This window comes from Numenius arquata, chromosome 7 (genome assembly GCF_964106895.1).
Source record: "Numenius arquata chromosome 7, bNumArq3.hap1.1, whole genome shotgun sequence".
Taxonomy (NCBI): Eukaryota; Metazoa; Chordata; class Aves; order Charadriiformes; family Scolopacidae; genus Numenius; species Numenius arquata.
Genome location: NC_133582.1, coordinates 51,210,484 through 51,229,214, shown reverse-complemented (window position 1 = coordinate 51,229,214; position 18,731 = coordinate 51,210,484). Strand labels below are relative to the sequence as shown.

General features: G+C 35.5%; 1 protein-coding gene across 3 annotated transcripts in view; it reads right to left on the bottom strand.

Moving 5' to 3' along the window:
- ANKRD28 (ankyrin repeat domain 28) overlaps positions 1-18,731 on the bottom strand; it is a 124,139-nt gene that overhangs the window by 10,261 nt on the left and 95,147 nt on the right. For all 3 annotated transcript variants that reach the window (XM_074150922.1, XM_074150921.1, XM_074150920.1), the window contains exons 11-25: positions 18,434-18,516; positions 15,897-15,960; positions 14,515-14,583; positions 12,805-12,945; positions 8,490-8,601; positions 7,855-7,881; positions 6,841-6,915; positions 5,531-5,732; positions 4,005-4,092; positions 3,455-3,572; positions 2,644-2,863; positions 1,174-1,261; positions 994-1,077; positions 328-473; positions 59-141 (exon numbers count right to left, since the gene is read on the bottom strand). In XM_074150922.1, the coding sequence (XP_074007023.1) occupies positions 59-141; positions 328-473; positions 994-1,077; positions 1,174-1,261; positions 2,644-2,863; positions 3,455-3,572; positions 4,005-4,092; positions 5,531-5,732; positions 6,841-6,915; positions 7,855-7,881; positions 8,490-8,601; positions 12,805-12,945; positions 14,515-14,583; positions 15,897-15,960; positions 18,434-18,516 (1,600 nt within the window). The remainder of the gene's footprint in view (positions 1-58; positions 142-327; positions 474-993; positions 1,078-1,173; positions 1,262-2,643; positions 2,864-3,454; positions 3,573-4,004; positions 4,093-5,530; positions 5,733-6,840; positions 6,916-7,854; positions 7,882-8,489; positions 8,602-12,804; positions 12,946-14,514; positions 14,584-15,896; positions 15,961-18,433; positions 18,517-18,731) is intronic.

Sequence of the window (18,731 nt, the reverse complement as noted above, 5' to 3'; positions counted from 1 at the left end):
TGCAAACAGTGCGTGGTAACACAAAGCTCAGCACTGGTAAGTCAGACTATGCACACACCTTGCTGCAAGCCAAATGGAGTGCTGTGTTCTTAGAACTGTCTTGCAAAGTCAGATCAGCTTTAGCACTGCTAACCAGCACCTCTGGGGAAATAAAGATTTGTATTAACTAAAAACATATTCCTTTTAAGTCTTCATGGCTTACATTTGTGCAAAATGAAAATATAAGTTTGACAAAATATATCCGTAATAACATTAACTGTAAGGCAACTTTACCCATAGTGAGCTTAACAAACCTAAGAGCAGAAATATATAAAGCTTTCTCTTTACCAACTGTATTTGTCTGTCCATTCTCTGCAGCCATCATTAAAGGTGTTTTCCCAGAAGAATCTACAGCATTCACTTGAGCATTGTGACTGAGCAGAAGCTGTAGACACTCAATGTGATCTGTAAAAGCTGCTGCATGAAGAGGAGTTCTGCAACAGATCAAAAGACAATATGGCCATGTTCAGCCACCCTTTCTGCTTTCATCCAAGGGGCATCCTGACCGTGATCCTGCAGATACAAAAGACTGAGCATTTCCTCCCACTGATCCTTTGAAATCAGCACAGCTGCAGTTGTGACTCCTGCCTTTAGAAAGTCACCTTCGAGTTTCAAAGAATTCCCTCTATGTAGTTTATAACAGAGATACAACTTGATTCAGAAAAAATAAAACATGCATAAAATACCACGCAAAAAGTGATACAGTTTAAAACACGCTCTAACTTGCCTATATAATAACATCCAATTCAAGTTTATTGAATGAGAACAAGATTCTTAGAAATCTAATATTTATTTCTAGCACAGAATAAAAAAAAAAAATCTTCAAAGAATAAAAACAGGGGGAAGGGGTAATTAACATAAGTAGCAAATACAAAAACCCCAAGTGATTATAGAATTTAGCAGAGCATTCTATTACATTGCAAACACTCTTCCACAGTGCATTTACACTCTTACCTTCCTTTTGAATCTGTTGAATTTACAATACTAGCACCTAGGGTATCAATTAACATTTCTGCAGCACCTTCATTGTCGTTTATCCTATAATGAATTAAACAGACTGTTATTTACAGAATGATAAATCTTTTGTTAAATACAGCAATGAAATGTATGAAGAATAATTTTGCACTTCCTTACACTGCACAATGCAACGGACTGAAAGAATTTCCTTCCATTTTCTGGAAAACTTCCTGTTCCAGGAGGAGCTCTACACAACTGTCATGACCTGCAGCAAATGCAAGAGTTAGGAATTAAAAAAAAGAGGAGAAGGTCTATTTATGGATTACAACAAAAATATGTATCTAAATTAGATTAAGCAGTATTTTATTTGAAAGTTTCAAAGACACACTGGTTTTATTCGATAGGGGTACGTTTAGGAACTAAGACAATTTTAGAATCCTGAAAATCAAACTAACATTTAATACTGTAAACTTTGTGAAAATTAGAAGGGATCTCATGCTGCCTGAAGAACATCCAGAACACTTAATTTAGTTCTTTACACCTCCACATTTCAAACCCTTCTGTACATTCACCATTTAGTCTACATGAAAATGCGTCCACCATTTGAGGGTTATTTTTATTCCACTGTCTTGCTAAACCCAAATCAAACCCCAAGTCGATAGTCATAACAAAAGCTTAAAAAGAACATATTCAACTTATGATATTATTCTCAGAATTCTATAGCCTGCTGCTCTACAGGTAGCTAACAATTTTAACTACCTGTTTAATCTTCGATGCATACATGCAGAGAACCTTAGTTCAACATTTACCATTCTCTGAAGATTTGTATTTCCACAAGTCCCATAAAATTTTCATTCTACAAATCAAGCATATTTCAGTTCTGTTTTATTCAGACTCTGTGGTCACTCTGAAAATGGACCAAGCTGTAAGAGTTTGATTTTATGAATGTGATGAAGAAATGTTATTCTAGTTCAAATTATCAGTGTATTACTCAGTTGCTTCAGTTGTGAAGACAGTCTAGTTAGCTATTTACTTAAAAATAATTGGTAAAATGAAGCTCTAACCCCTTACTTGTTGACCTTTCTCTATCATGTGACTCAGAGGTGAAAGTGAGAACCTCTACTATGTCGGAAATGAACTCATGGAACAAAATCTTAAGCAAAGGAGCTGAAAAAATTTCATACCTTTTAAGGCCTTCCTCACCCCCAAATCCAAGAAAAGTATCAGCGAAGAAAAAATAAATTCTTACTGAATCACTTTTATATACTTTAGCTTCTTACGCCTATCAAGGTTGATTTGAAGCAAGTCTTAAAAAAAGATTTGATCTGAAACCATTCCTCCCACATTATTTTTTTGGGATGTGTGGCACATTTCTATTCACAGGTACTATGCTGAATTTCTTGAAAGGCTCCTTGAGGCATAAAATTAAAAAGACACTTTAACAGAAGTGTAGTACAGAAGTAAACACCTCATATTATATATTAGATGCTAATGCATTCCCCCTAAAGACATCAGTCGTAATGACATATTGACTAACATGAACTGAAAGTGGACAAGCTTTATAAGTAGCTTTTAAGTAGTAATAACTTGTATTCTCAATATGAACAAATACATTCAGACCCATATTTTAAGTTTAATGTATTTTACCATTATAGCAGGCCCAATGCAGTGACGTGTAGCCGTGATTGTCTGCTATTGCGGGTACTGCATCCACAGATGTAGCTGACTGCAGGAGAGCCCCGAGAACACCTATATGTCCACATGCAGCTGACAAGTGTATAGGGGTTCGCCCCCTACAGTCTCGTAATAAGGACTTAGCACCATGTTGAAGCAATGCTTCCACACATTCCTCATGCCCCGTAACTGCCTGGGAGAGAAAAACAGGAAATAGTAAGTTTGCAAATGTTCATGTATATAAGCCAAGGTGTATAACTAAAGCAAGCAAACTTCAAGCAATTTCTTACATTTTTAAGTAATAACAAAATAAGAACGGTTATTATTTTTATTCCTGGAAATAGCTACTCTGTTGGAAAAATAGCAATTTATTATAATATTGATGACAGAATAATTTCTTGGAATAACACTGAACTAACTGCTGATCTCTAGAGATCGTTCAATTGTCTTATCTGGCAGAGACTATAAAAAAAAATATTTGGCATATGGCATGCATCATGCTTTTCTTCCTCCCGTTAACACCACCCCCAGCCCATAACAAAAAGCTGTACTCTGGGACCTCTCCAGTCAACACTTCACAGCAAGATTAAGAGACTCTGGAAGCCCAAACGAATTCTGAGGGTACATAGGAAACAGGCAAAAGCTCGCCTTTTGAAAGCAACTAAAATACAATTAAAAACTAAGAATGACAAGAAAAATAAGAAATTCATTAACACTACATATTAAATCAGTATTTGAAATTATTATGTAAAAAACTTGAAAAAGGAAAGGAATATTCTCTTACCCCTCTGTGTAATGCTGTCCTTCCCCACTTATCTTTGGCATCTACATTTGCTCCTTTGTTAAGGAGTGAATAAACGCAGTCGGTGTGCCCATTGAGAACTGACAGCATCAAAGGAGTCCTAAGGAGAGAGTGAAACAAAGTGTAATCTACAGGGAAATTTAACAGAGCAGCACTCAGTTGAAATGTAACAACTACTATCTTTCAAAATTTACATCAATGACCTTCTCTAACACTACCTTAACTCCGAGAATGCCACTTACACTTGCTTTTTAGATTCATGAAAATAAATTAATATCCCCTAATTCAGAAGTCCCAATTAAGTTACTAGAATCCATTTTTTCAGCATCTGGGCAAGTAGACACATTTTAGTTTCCTCCCAACTGAATAAGAACGTTTTTCACTGCCAACATTATGGTTATTGCAAAATATACGGTTCAAATATCATCTCTCTTTAAAGTAAATTAAAAATCATCCATGCAAAATATGTAGTTTTTCCTTTTATAAAATGCAGTAACGCGTGAAGAACAGAAAATGTATCATTTAAACTCACTGTCCATTTCCATCTTGAATATCCACTGCATTCTGTGGTTCTGCATTTCCTATCAAGAGCCGCAAACATTCTGAGTGACCATTCGTAGCTGTAAAACATCATATAAAAATACTAGCTTTATATTAATTGCCCTTGAGTATGCAGCTCAAACAGAAATCTGCTCAGACTAAAGCCCGTTAGCTTTAGAACCCACTATACAGCTTCACCATTGTTATAACTTAAATGAAAAACAAAAAAATATAAACACTAGGAATTTATTTCAGAAATCAGGCACTCTCAACCGTATAGTACTACAAATAGTTGATTCCAACTGCCAACAGGTATTTATTTTTTTATATATAAATGAGGTTGCACACATTATAAGCATATATTCTAATAATGTTTATGACATCCACAAGAAAGAATAACTAAATACAGTAACTAAATACAATAACTTTTGCTTGGTTAAGGCACAGGTAGAGACACACCTAGCCAATCACACACAGATTTTGTTAGCAAGTGTAGCATGTGCATCAGCATGAAATAATAACTGAAATCACATTTAGAAAGAGGGAAGGAAATGTAAGGCACAGAAGTAATTAACCAAGCAATTAAAAAAAAAAAAAAAAAAAAGAGAAATCACATTTAAATGCAACTAATGAAAGATAAATGATTGCTCGTTGGAGGGGAAATTATTTCTGATGTACAGCTGCTGTATTCAGTCCACATAAGAACAGTGACAATTCACGCTTCTCTAGATGACAGAAATGCTAACAGAAGTTAGGAGAAGCTAAATCAAATAGAAGAATACAGCATTTGCTCATGGACAACAAATTAAGTAGTTAGAATGATGATGTTCTGTACATAATGCTCTTTTTACTGCAGCATTTCTGTTAACACCGTAACTACACGTGTCAATTTAAATAAACCTATTTTCAAAGAGAGGAAAAAAATAAGACTACAGTATGAATGCTAGACTTTGAGAAAGGCAGGTTTATATAAGCTTTTAGGAAATGCAACAAGAAAATATTGCAAAGGATTGCTGTTATTTTGAAAACGCTCAGGTGTCATTTAAATCCTTGGAAAAAGCCTAAAGTACAGTTTTTATCTCTCTTCTCAACCTGACAAAATTCTCCAAGACTCCAGTCATTTTTAGAAGTATTTTACTGCCAAGACAGGCAATTTAGATTCATGTAACTAAATTTGGGTCTACAGTTTGGGCTGCGTGAAAGACGAGGAGAGAAAGAGGAACGTGTCACTGAGGGCTGTCAGCGCAGGCAGCCTCGCTGAATGGACAAGGACAATGCACCCTTCCAGAGAGCACTGTGGAACCAACCGCGCTCCCCGAGCCAAAATGATTTATTATTGGGTTATACCGGTTTCTACCCGCAACTGCTTTGTTACACCTTTCTCAGCACAGCATATACCTTAAAAGCCATCATCTATTCCTAAACACCATTTCTTAGGACACGAACGATAGAGACTTCTAAACACGAAGATGATCCACTTCAAAGGCCCAATTTTAGAGGTTAGCGGTTAGCACATACCGGCCGCGTGGATCGGGGTCCTCTTTACAACGTAATCTTTCACCAAGATTGATGCTCCCTGATTAATGAGCACATCTACACATTCCACGTGTCCCTTGAAGGCAGCAAGATCCAGTGGTGTCCTTCCGTTATTATTCCTCACATCAAGGTCCAGCAGCGACTGTACCAGCACTTCCAGAGCTTGATGGTGGCCGTGATAGGCCTACAAGAGTAAGAAAATTCTTCAGTTTTCCCGTCCTTCACATTTCCTTTCTTACCAGGATTACATAAATGAAACTGTGAAGATAGCTACAATAGCTATGACTAATTTAAAAAAGCCCACAATTTCAACAAGAAGGTTGGTGCACTTTTTCCATTTTACCCTTTCAGTCAGCAACTGAAACTACTTTCAGAAAATCATCTGTCTCCAGTTTGTACAACTACCAGTATTTTGAAGACTGCATATTTCATTGCTTTATGTTATAGTCACATCACTCTCAGATTTCAAGTGAGGAACATATACAAATTTAACAAATTCCTGTTAGTTTTCTTAAATAAATCAGAATGGATATAGGAGGATAAAAAAATAGCACAGAGAATACTCTGTAGGTATGTGTCAAGACAAAGTGTCAAAGTTGGCAATGAAAATAAACACCTACAACTACGGTTTTATAATTTCCATAATAAATTCTAAATGTATACTCATGGATACATAACCTCTGCCCCCAGACAAAACTCATTTACAGGAATAGTCTCTTCTAACTGCTTTCATTTACCAGTATTAAAGATTACTTTTTACTTTGGGCATATGTGTGTATATATATATATGTATATATATACACACTGCATGAGACTTACGCTAGTTTACAAAAGTACATTGTGGTTTTTCAATTGCTTGAAGCCCAGTGAAAAGATGAAGGCTACATATTGAGCTGGTTACTCTGCATTTTGAGTATATTTGTATAGACAGTTTCATCAGGTCCTCTCCTACACTAATCTTTGTGCAAATCTTTCTTAAAGTGTTAAGGACAAACATTTCTCATGCTAAACGATGATGATGATAAAAAAAAGTCATAATTACTACTTATAGAAGTCATTAGTACATATTAAAACATAAAACTTAGATGATTTCAAATGAAAGCTGTTCACGAAGCAAGTTTCAAGTGAAATGCAAGAGTAACCCTGTATATGTCACTTAAAAATATTAGTACATATTTTTGCGTTTCATTTATTGTTATTGATCTATTTTAAAAAATCCAAACTAAATAAACCTACGTTAACAACTGTTTGCAATTAGATGAGCTATCATCACTACAGAGCAAAATACTTACAGCTAAATGCAGTGGACTTATAGGTGCTCTGTTGTCTGAATCATTCAGCATGTCAGTACCTGATGTTTCCATTAGCTTAGCAGAGAGAGAAAGTCAGTGAGTGCAAAAAACCCCTCACCTTTAAAAACATTCAGCAGTAATTGCTACAGTTTTCAGTATACAGTTTGGAAAAAAAAAAAAGGAAGGAAGAAAAATAGGGAGAATAATATATAGGATTACAGTTTCTTTAGGGATTCTAGATCTCCTTCAACCCTTCAAAGAGTTTGAATTGAAATGACTGCAACCCCTCCCCCATATTCATCTCCCAAGCACAGTTGTTTAATTCTGCATGACAATGCAATGATTAAATCAGAAACTAATTATTTTTCCTGAAGCAGCCATATGAAATAATATAGATTAAATGCATACAAAGGGAAGACAAGGACAGGTGAGAACAGCTGTAGTAGGAAAGACAAAAACAACCACCAAACCAAACAAGTAAGCATTTTGATTAGGTGAAAAGTCAGCAAAAAAACAATACAAAAAGCCAGAAGACAGGACTGACTTTTCAGAATAGAAAACCATTTCCCAAAGAGAAGAAATGGACCAAAAAAGGCACAAGCGTTATAGAATAGGATTAAGATATCTATGTATATACATTTCTATTTGTTACTTTCAGATGTATTTTAAAGTTTTAATTCTGGGCCTTTTTCAAGACCATAATTAATTTAGTACACTAGCAGAATTAAAACATTCAAAGCGTTTGAAGAACACCAAATATAATCAGATCACTAAATTTTCATTATCGCACTTTAACATGGTCATGCAAATGTTTAAGTAAAAAAAAAAAAGGCTTAAAAAAATGATTTTCTATTATAAAATTCTGAATTGCAATTAAATCTAAATTGCAATTGAAATTAAATAATACATCTATGCATTGAAGAATAAGTCTAAAAGTAAGCATTATTTTTAAAATTACATGTTCCCTTTTGCTGTACAGTAATACTTTAACAGTAAGAAATAATACACACTTACAACATCTAGAGGCGTTTCGCTTGCAATCTGCAATTAAAAACATTCAGAATTCATGTTTGAATACATTTGAATATAAAAGCATAATTTGTTTAAAAATACTAAGTTGTATAAGACAGAGAAGATAAAATTAGCATATCAAATATCATACATATAGCTGCAAAGGGATTAATAAAAAACTACCCGAGGCTTTATTATCTACAGCTCTATTATGTGGTTGTTAGTTACTGTAACTACATAAACTATTTTAAAAGGCACCCTTACTTTACAGGTTTCCCCTACATTTTAATTTTCTCCTTCAAATTACAGTTGTGAAATTTCTTAACAGTGGGATAACCTGTGGTTATTTTATTTCAGCCGTCAGGGAAAAATTTAGCAGTGTATTCCAAGTTAAGGAAGAAAACAAAACTCGTATCTCAGAATGTATTATCTTTTCAAGCCAGTAACTAGCATCTTAGCTCCTCACCTTGCCTTTATTTTAAGAGTACCAAGTGCTTAAATATTTATCCTCACAGGGGCTGAAAACAGTATTGATGTAGCTTACAGAGGAAGAACCAGGGCAGAGGAATCCTCCAGCCTCTGCATCATACTCTGCAAGAGCAGCTCTTACAGCTTTCATCTGTGATGTGTTTTCTTACCAATTCAAGACACAAGCGATGACCGTAAGCAGCTGAATAATGAACTGCATTGTATCCTTGTTTGTCTCGGATCCCCGGATTGGCATCGTTTCTTAGCAAGTATTCCAGGCACCTATTTAAATTGACATATGCAACCATGTATCTAAATGTTGAATTTCAACTTTACGCTAAGTGATAAATTGTTCCAATTCAATTGGAAAATAGAGTACAGCACACAGGAACACTGACTTAATGTACAATATTTGCTAGGACTAGAGAACACCTAACTCATTACATCAAGTGTTAAGGTCAATCACAAACCTTCCAAAATTCGAAAGAATCCTTCTCTGCAGATATTCCCCATCCTGTGAATTATCCGACTTGGCTAAAACTAGTATTTCATGGTAATTTCCTCCTAGGTAATACAACTGTAGTAATCATTTGTATTATCAAAGGTAACTATTTTCATATGTTTTTCTGTTATCAGTATATTCTTCTGTACTTAACACAGAAGGAAGAGAACCAACAGCCAAGTTCTTCATGGTACGTATCCAAGACACACACACACATACACTTCCCCTACCAGACACTAATTTATTGATTTATTTATACAGTAAACACAGTTGTTGCCATATACCCCACCATTCCTAACTTTCGTTACACAAAGTTATAAGGCAGAACATGATCAGCACAGTTTCAACCACAGACACTCAGCCAAGAGGATGAAAAAGTAGGGTATTAAGGTCAGCTTCCTCTCCCTATATTTCCGCTTCTGAGAGACTCCATGTATGCACACTAAACCATTCCTACCAATAACCCCATTTATTCATAATTTTCTATTGTCTATCATTTCAGCGACGTTTTGCAAAGTCACTAGCAAGACCTTCAACTTGCTGGTGAAGCCATTCGGTTTTTCTGAAGTGTACGACAGGTCACCATCCCTTCCTCTCTCTGGGATTATGAAATATTTCTCCTTTATCAGTTAAATAAAATGCATGTGAAGCTAAAAAAGTATATTATCTTGTTAAATCCAGCTTGGAACCTTTCTTCCTTAGAACAGTTTATCTGAAGGTCTCACAGATTATCAGTAGTGACAAATGGGCCAGTTGGATACGCTGATAGCATGAGGGTTTTAGTTCCCATTTGTCTCATGGAAAATTGTTTGGTAGAAAGTTAATTTTAACATTTGCAGTTGTATGATATGACTATGCTGGGGAAAAACTTGCAGTAGGGTATGGTGAGTTTAGATTTGAGAGGCAGGAATCCTAACATGACCTCTGATCAATGCCATTAAGAGTAGAAACTTGATCATTCAAACGCCTGGAGAACATTCAAACCTTGGAGAAATACAGGCAGGAATCCTACAAAAGCAGCCATCTCCCGAGGGAAGGCAGCATGACCCTGCAACATCAGAACTCTTCCTGAGTTCTTTCAAGGAAGGGCCTGGAGCCAGCAGATGGAACAGAGCAAGTTCATCACCTGAATGATAATCCAGTACCAGCTGTGATGAAATGGGAACATGTTTCAACAGGAGTAAGACAGCTCTACTGGGTCAAGGGCCCCAAAACCTCCTGTGCAACAACAGCCATGAGCTGAAGCGAAGGCCTGACATTTGCTTTCAAAGTACCAAACCAGGTGAGTGAAGACAAAAGGGTCAAAAAGCTGCAGGAAAAACTATGAACAAGGAAATGTCTAACGACAAAGTACTCTGTCTCATTGCAAAGTTGAGAAGAAGAGGAGCGATACCAAGGTGCACTCTCACTTTCATCATTTTGTGCCCACCATAAAGGAGAAAAGGACTCAGGTAGGAAGTGAAAAAGGTAAAATTCTTCCAGTTTTACAGAATAATATATGTAACAGAAGATGTAAGTAACTTTACAAGTCCGACATACCTAATAAAAAGTTACCTGTAAAGAATATCTATGTTTTTTTTACCCAACTAATGTAGGTTTTATTTGCCCAGTAAACAAATGTCTGGATTTTCATCAATGGCAACCACGCTTGTATGTTTTTATTTGAATTGAAAGGGGATGAGATTTCTGAGACAAGTCAAAAGACAAATCAATTTGTCCTCTTGAGTGAGAATTACTGTCCCTACATTTTATTTGTCCAATCGTCTAACTTTGTTAATTTTAATCAATGATTTTGTTTTAACACTCATGGCTCATTAATAAATGTTAAACATCACTGGTCTTGGCTATCTTAATTTCTATACTCATGTACTTTCTATATTTGTGTGCTCACAAAAAACCACAATACACTAAATATACTGCAGGAAGGAAAGTCTGCTAAAAATCCCTGAGTACCCATTCTTTCCAATGCAAAACAGATTATTATTTTTGCTATTTCTTCTCACACAGGAAAGAGATTAATTTTGCATCTTTTGGACACTTAACTGTTCTCAGCAGGCCTCTTTAAAAGGAGATTAATCAGACTTTCTGAAAGGCCAGATAAGTTAAATTTATTTCCAATGTATTTATTGGTGTACTGTCTATTAAATAATTCTAACACAGAAAGAGTGTGGGGGTTTTTATCCCCTAAGATGCTGCTTAGTTTATCTCACTCTGCGATCATGTCTCTCTCTAGTCTTGTCAAGATGAGGCTCACTGGTGTGTGTTCCAGGTCAGAAGCATTTGTTAAAGATACAAAAGAAACGCTTCCAAACAGGAACAAACCGGAAAATAATTTTCAACAAAAACATCCTTGTCCCTAAAAATCTGTCTTTAAAGATGTCTGAACAAAGACAATAAAAATGCATATAAATATCTTCGGAGTTTCTATGTAGATAATTTCCTGACATTTCTTTCCCAGGCTTCATATTCCAACTCAGTAATCATTTTTAGCTTCATTCCTATTTGGACTGTGAGCTGAGCAGTACAGGGTTTCCAGCTGTTACTAATCATCTTGCTGCATCAATATAAAAAGCTTCTCCTCGGGCCATTCTGCTTTGCAGCCTGTCTTCCCAAGAGCCAACTGTTAATGAGAAGGGCAATATCGCGTGGGTTCCAGAGCCGATTCTTTGAGTTGCCTCCCAAAGCTCTGCAGCATTGCCATCATCATTCTTGCTCGTGCCTTTTATAAGACAGATGGCAAAACGATGTCATCTGAAGAACCATTATAGTTTGGAGGTTTTCAGAGCAACTGTGAAGCTAAAATTAACCCTAGCTCAACTTGTAAGAGGGCAATTAAAGTAAAACTCTCTCAGCAAACTCCAGCAGGAGCTGAAAGTGTATCTAAAAAGCAGCAGGCAATTTAATTTTGCAATTTGGCCGTACATAAAAAAGGCATGTACTTTAAATATTAGTTAAATGGCCATGAAAGTATTCTTTATTTATCCTTCAAAAGCCAACCCGTAAGTTTTACGCCAACTCGTTCCTGTTGGTACTTCACCTTTTGAAAGGTGCTGTATTAAGCAAGATGCTGTGGCGCTGAGCAGGACTCTTCCAGCGAAAGTGACACTGATGGCATTTGAGAGGTGACACTGCACACCCGCTCGTTTCCACCTGTGTCTGGGAGCGTGTGCGCATCCAAGTGGGACTCGTCTCAAGTCTCCTCAATATATATACAATGTCTGGAGCTTAAGGAACCTCATCAATTTTGTGGTGTCTATATAAGCTTTGCATTTAAGTCATTAATAACTATGTTAAATATAGCCATTAGTTACCAAATAAACACATGCAAGAGACATTGATGGATGTATGAAAGTTTCTGGATGCGTTTCAATAATAAAAGTGTAACTACTTCACAAAAAATTAGACTAACAAGATAAAGAGTTGTAATGCTGAACAGGAATAGTTTAATCAAACACCAAATGGATAAAGCATCTTACACTGAAATGTCAAGTTAATTTCTACCCTGATGTAGGCCTACTGTATGTAACTCCCAGTCTAGTTTTACAGTGCATTTCTGACTAACTACAGAGATTTTTGGGCAACATTAAGAACCCTCCATAAAACACACCATCCTTCATCAGAATTTGATTTTTAAAGCAAAATGACCCTACCCCTCACGACTGTCATAATAACACCCACAAATGATATTTATGCAACCACTACACAGCAGGTAGGATTAAAAACTCTATTCCCAATGAATTCCCAAATTAGGATATCTGCATTTTAGGACATAACAAAAAAATACATTTTACTGTTGCTCATTTTTCTCAGGAATACGTTACATAAAGCATTTTACATACAATGAACAACCTACTGTCAAGTTGAATCTTTAAAAATATTAAAAATAAATGCATTTGGCAAATCTGAAGGCGGAATACAGACATGAAATTCACAGCTCAACTGTTCCTAAGGAGAAAGGCTTTAGTACAAAGCACGGCACTTACTTTCCGTCTGTGTCTGATGCAGCTGCATAGTGCAGAGGTGTACAACCCCTCTCATCGAGGTCATTCACACTAGCTCCAGATCCCACAAGGGCAAACAGGCACTGATAATTACAATTGGCAGCAGCATAATGGAGTGGAGTTCTTTAGTACACATTTAAATGAAAAGTACAATGGTAAATAACAGCAAAATAATATTATAGAGACAGAAAAAGCAAAATAAAATGAAATTTAAATCCTCCTTACAGTTTTTTTTAACAAGTATTTGTGCTGAGGAATGCATCATTACAGTATTTAAAAATCGGGCCATTTAATAATGCAGAACAATATCTAAGGGATCTATTTGCCAGCCAAAATACGCCCAATCTTTGTATTAAGGAAAGCTTTATATTAATTTTCTCCTGAAAACATATAGATGAAAATCAAGATCACCTTAGAAATATTATTTTTAGTTAAGTAATTTCAAGCTACATGGAAAAACATGGACAAATCTAAGAACTGCATAGCAACTGAACAAGGTCAAAATAAAAGACAATTAACAAGTTGATGTTTTCAACAAACAGGTAAGAATTTTGTCTAAGGCAAGCATTATTTATTTAACTATATTAACACAGCAGAGGTATGGTTAAAGAAAACTTTTAAAAAATATACCTTGTCTTCTTATAACAAAATCATGAAATATTAGTACTAATGTATAATGTCAGAGGAAACTTATTCCAGCTTCAAATACATAAATAATTCTCTAAATAAACCAGTTTGGATAAAATTTCAAAAGCACCAAGATGACTCAGGATTCCATTTTCTATTTTTAAAAAGAGATTGCTACCATAAATATCTCAATTTTGAGGAGTCAGTCAAGCACTTCAAAGTCTCCTACCTCTTCCCTCTCCCTTAAAATTATTTTTTCCCATTTCTCTCTGTTTTTAACTATTTTAATCTTTTCACTCTCCTGAAATAATCGCTCTATATAACATGCACGTTAAAACCAAAAACCAAACCAAACCAACAAAAAAACAACTTTCAGTAATAACAGTTGTGACAATGAGTTGTTCCGTTCTCAGGAAAGAATCGAAGTGGAATTTAAATCGAGATAAAACTTTGGATCCGTAACATTCTCCTCAAGCCCTACTCCTGCTGTTCACATCCTGGAAAATCATATTTTCCATTATGTGATGTGCGATTTTACGCAAGTACTGATCATGCCATCTAAACTTAAATAATCCTATACTAAAAATAGAAATTAATGTCATTCCAAAATAGTTCAGAGCACAAACAAGGAAACAGAAAGGGATGGATATAATGAATGGAAAAAGGTGAAGCAGTTATAACAACAGACTTTTTTAAATAAAAAACTTAAAAATAGCAACAGATTGATAGGTTTGACTAATACATTATTTGGAAAACCACTAATGTCGTTGGATGAGAGCAATTTAAACTCATTAGATCCATGTTATAAGCAGAAGAGGCTCATAAAATTACAGTTGAATATAGAACAGAGTCTTTAAAAACAAGACTCAACACCTACTTAACAAAACACAATAAACAAAACATGTTTGTAACTTTTGATAACATATGCTGAATCATACTTTATTAGAGACATTGTATCTTAAAAAACATTTAAACTGGAACACACGAATTTGACCACACAGCAATATGCTACTTCTGCAATACTTTTAACAGCCCTTTACAATATACAAATCTAGAATGTCTTACCTCCCAAATCTGTCCTTTTTGTTGAAGTCTGCACCAGTATTTAGCAGAAGATTTAGGCACTCCAAATTCCTATTAAATCAAAGCAATATTACTTGTGATTGCAAATTTTATTTCCTTAATATCGGCCTCTGCAAATGTAACTGCTACACATCTCATACATTATTTTTAATTGAGCTGAACTATCATATGAAAATTTTGATAAGTATATTTTATATATGTAAAATAGATTTCATAATTGCAGGACCAAAACTGGGAAAGAATAACAATTATTTCAAGACCAAATATAGAAATTTTATTGACATCAAATGGCATGCATATAAGCACATAAATGTTAACCTAATTTAATAGAAATTTCGATTCTTTAAAGCAAACAAACAGTAACACCTGCATGTCACGTGCTTTTTGTAACCAGGATTCCAGCACAGAAGCAAGTTTTAATGTAATTTTTTTAAGGCCAATTATGAGTTGCAATATAAGTATTTTACTTTTTAGTGTAATTAATTATCAAAACAATACGATCGTTATAATAGATGTACAATACTTCTTATAGTTTAAACAGTATCTTAGTAACTTTCCTAAACTGGAGATGAATGAGGGAATGTGTCACAAATCATGTGGTTTTATATGAAAAGATAGCATTTTAAGCATAATCATTTGCAACAAGGATGGATCTATCAAGTATCTTTTGACTTAGAATGATTACTTAACGGTATTACTTAAACAACATTGAAACAGAAAAATGAAAATATCAATATCATGGAGTTCTTGTGTCCCACAAAGTGTATCATGAAATTTATTACCCAATTCTTCCAGGCAATTTTGAGTAGCTGCTATAGAAAACCTACAATACAATAACAATAATCAATATGGATCACAACTCAAGTGATGAGCAAGTAGTTCTGACTACTTCATCCACCTAAACTTTGGAATTTAATTATGGCTTATATTAATTAATTTAGTTAGATTGATCTTTTGTTTCTGGATATGGTAAAAACATATTTCCCAAAGTTGCTGTTCTCCACCTCATGTCCTACAGGGATCTTAGCTGGGCATGCCATCTTTGAATTCTGTAAATTCTAAAAATTATATCATCATCCACGGGAATTTAAAATAAAATTCAGTTCATCCCCAAGCATATACCTAAAGCAAGGCTGATGACACTTGGACACCGCACTCCAATAATTACTTATTAGGCTGAATATTTAATTTATTTTTATTGTTTGTAGATAGAATCCATCTTGAAATTATTTTCACGTTTACATAAATTCCAAGGGGAGAGGGCAGGAAAAGCAGAGAGAGGAAACATTAAAAAAAAGAACAGGAATGATCAGCAATTGAGAAAAGAACAGCAAATACGAAAGCATGAATGCTTTTTTACATACCCTCCAGCTGCAGCTGCATGAAGACAAGTCCTGCCAAAGTCATCTGGTGTGTCTATGTCAAAACCTACAAATCAAGTATTTTGTAAAGTCATTATGTAACACCACCTTTCACAAAACTGCTCTCATCTACTCTTAAAAGAAATGCTTGCTAAGCAAACTTAACAGCTATTCAGAAAAAAACACTTCAGCACTGAAAATTTGCTTCATTTGAAACACATCCTTGCTATTTGTAGTATTTTGAAAAACAGGCATTCAAGTAAAACTGAAAGGCATAAGGTAAAAGACTATTAGCTGCACTGAGGCAAGAGGCTATATTCTTTCCTATCCTATTTATGCACTAATACTTCTGTGTAATTTAGTATCGAATGAAGGCAATAGGAAAATTGAAGAATGCGCTAGAAATTGAGTGTTATGCAAATTTTTTTTTAAATAAAAAGGGGGATGTCAGTGTTACTAAATCCAGAAGCTACTTAAATTTGATCCTTGAGTCTAGCTTTTTAGTCCCAGAGAGAACTCTGTTAAGCAGGAGTGAAGGCTGTAAATCGCAGTTACTTGCAGAGGAACCCTTTAGGGAACATTGTAGTTTTCTCTTCCCAAATTGTGTCAACTCTGGAACTTCAAATTTGAGATCACAAACATTAACTGTGCAATTCCATACCTAACCATATACTTGACATGAAGAGTACCACTTAAATCAGGTTTCAGAGCTACATTTTTGGCTTGAGAAACTATTATACAGTAAGACTGCTAAGGAGTCTTACTCCTGTGTATCAGAGCTTACTCAGTAAATCTCCAGTTTTGGTACTTTTGCCTGAGAATGCAATTATATTTTTTTTCCTTTCTAAGGACTGCTCAACAACAATAAATAGTGAACAACACAGGATGTGTTATTCAAGAGTACTACTACTCAAGAGTGTTTTTCTACTCCATATCCCCCAAAATAGAGGTTTTGTAAGCACCGCTATGTTCTCCTCCCATTTCAATAGGCAGTGATATTCAGCAAACAATTTAAGATAGCTTACCACTCTAATTTGAAAAATAGTCTTTGATGCCTTTCCACATCCCTGGGTTGCTTGTCTAATACCACTGATATGGTATTCAGTGTCATTCAGTAAATGTCATTCAGTACTGGGACAAGGCATATTGATGATTTTTAAAAAATTTTTTAAGGTCTGCACATGAATATTAATGAATTTAAAACTCAGAGATTCTTAATTTACATAAATTAGACTCTTCCCAAACCCAAAAGGGCACATAGTCTGCAGACACCAATCCCCACACCAGGAGCACGTACTAATACGCTGTCAGCAGCATCCAGTCTTTCTACTCTGAAGGCTGAACATACTCTTCAAGTCCTCATCTGCTCCAGGAAAGATTTACATCCAAGTTTGCTCAACTCATGTAAAAGTCCCGCAAGACTTGCAAGTCTTCTGCAGGGATTCCCTTGCCATACTGAATCTCTGTATATCTGAATCTCTGCCATACTGCTGTAGGGGCACAGCCAGCACAGCACCATGTGCAGAAAGGACAAAGAGTCAGAGTATTCCTCATTTTGAATGCATCCAATTGAAAAATAGTCAAGTTCAGGACAGTTCTTTCCTGGAGTGAATCCTTGCAAGCTTGTCCGTAAGAGGACAGTGAAATACAAAGCTTTACCAGTCGTAGTTTTAGTTATGCTCCTTTAGTTCTTCTCCCAGGCTTCCCTAGCAGACAACACAAAGCTGGGGAAGCAACTTCTTACTTTTCCTTTCCCCAACCCTCTGCCCCCCACTTTTAATTTTTCAAAAACCATGAAGTGCCTTCAGATTAACATAGAACCATATAGTTTCTTCTTCTTCTTCTGTTCCTGAAGCTTCCACAATCCTTCAGACAAATCTCCTTTCTCAGAATTGCAATGGTTCAAAGAGGTCAGAATTCACACCAGAGCAGACTCTGGACAGCAAGGGAAGTAACAACCTTACAACCCAACCCAACTTCAGGAAGGAGTCAAACAATGAAAGCAAAGCGCAGTTTGGGTTGCATTTAACAAAAAAACCACCAATGCAACAGTTTCTTAATGTAGCAGTCCACAGAATCTTCAGAGCTATTAAGTGCCCACTACAGCAATAGATCTGTATTAAGCTGAAGACATGGAAAGGAAATGGAAGATGCTCAATGAAGTCAATTAAGATGACATTAGCCTTTGTCCCTGAAGTTGCATCATGGTCTGAACCAGTCATCCCACCTCTATGGCCAATTTACAACACACAAACACAACATGTAAAAGACATGTTAATAATGTGTTATAAACACATTATTTCAATTTGGGTAACTCTTTTTTGGAGAGAGGGGCGGGGGGAGAGAGGGAAATTACTTCTGTAAAAGTTTGCATTCACTTTAACCATGGACTGTCCATTAAAAAAGACCCAAGCGCTGCCCCCAAGCTACTAGTAAACTATTTTTATGTATTAATAAATTAAGACTTAATTAAAAGCTATTGTATGGAATAAAAAACAAAGTATAAAGCAGCCGTAAGATTAAATTTTAGAGTATCCTACCTGATGAGAGGAGCTTTCTGCAGCAGTCTGAAAATCCACTTAATGCTGCCAAATGGAGAGGAAACATCCCATGTATACCCCGCCTAAGATACATCATAATCAGGTATCACAGTTTCATTACAATTAAAATAAAACAAACATGATTGTGTGCCAAAGTGCACACATACATGGTGGGTTCAGCAAACCACCTAATTAGAATACTGAGCGTTGGGAAAACTTCACATATTAAATGCTTTCTCACAAGCTAGCAGGATGCATTAAGTCAGTGCAACAGCCTATTAAAACTTTCAGAGCTTTT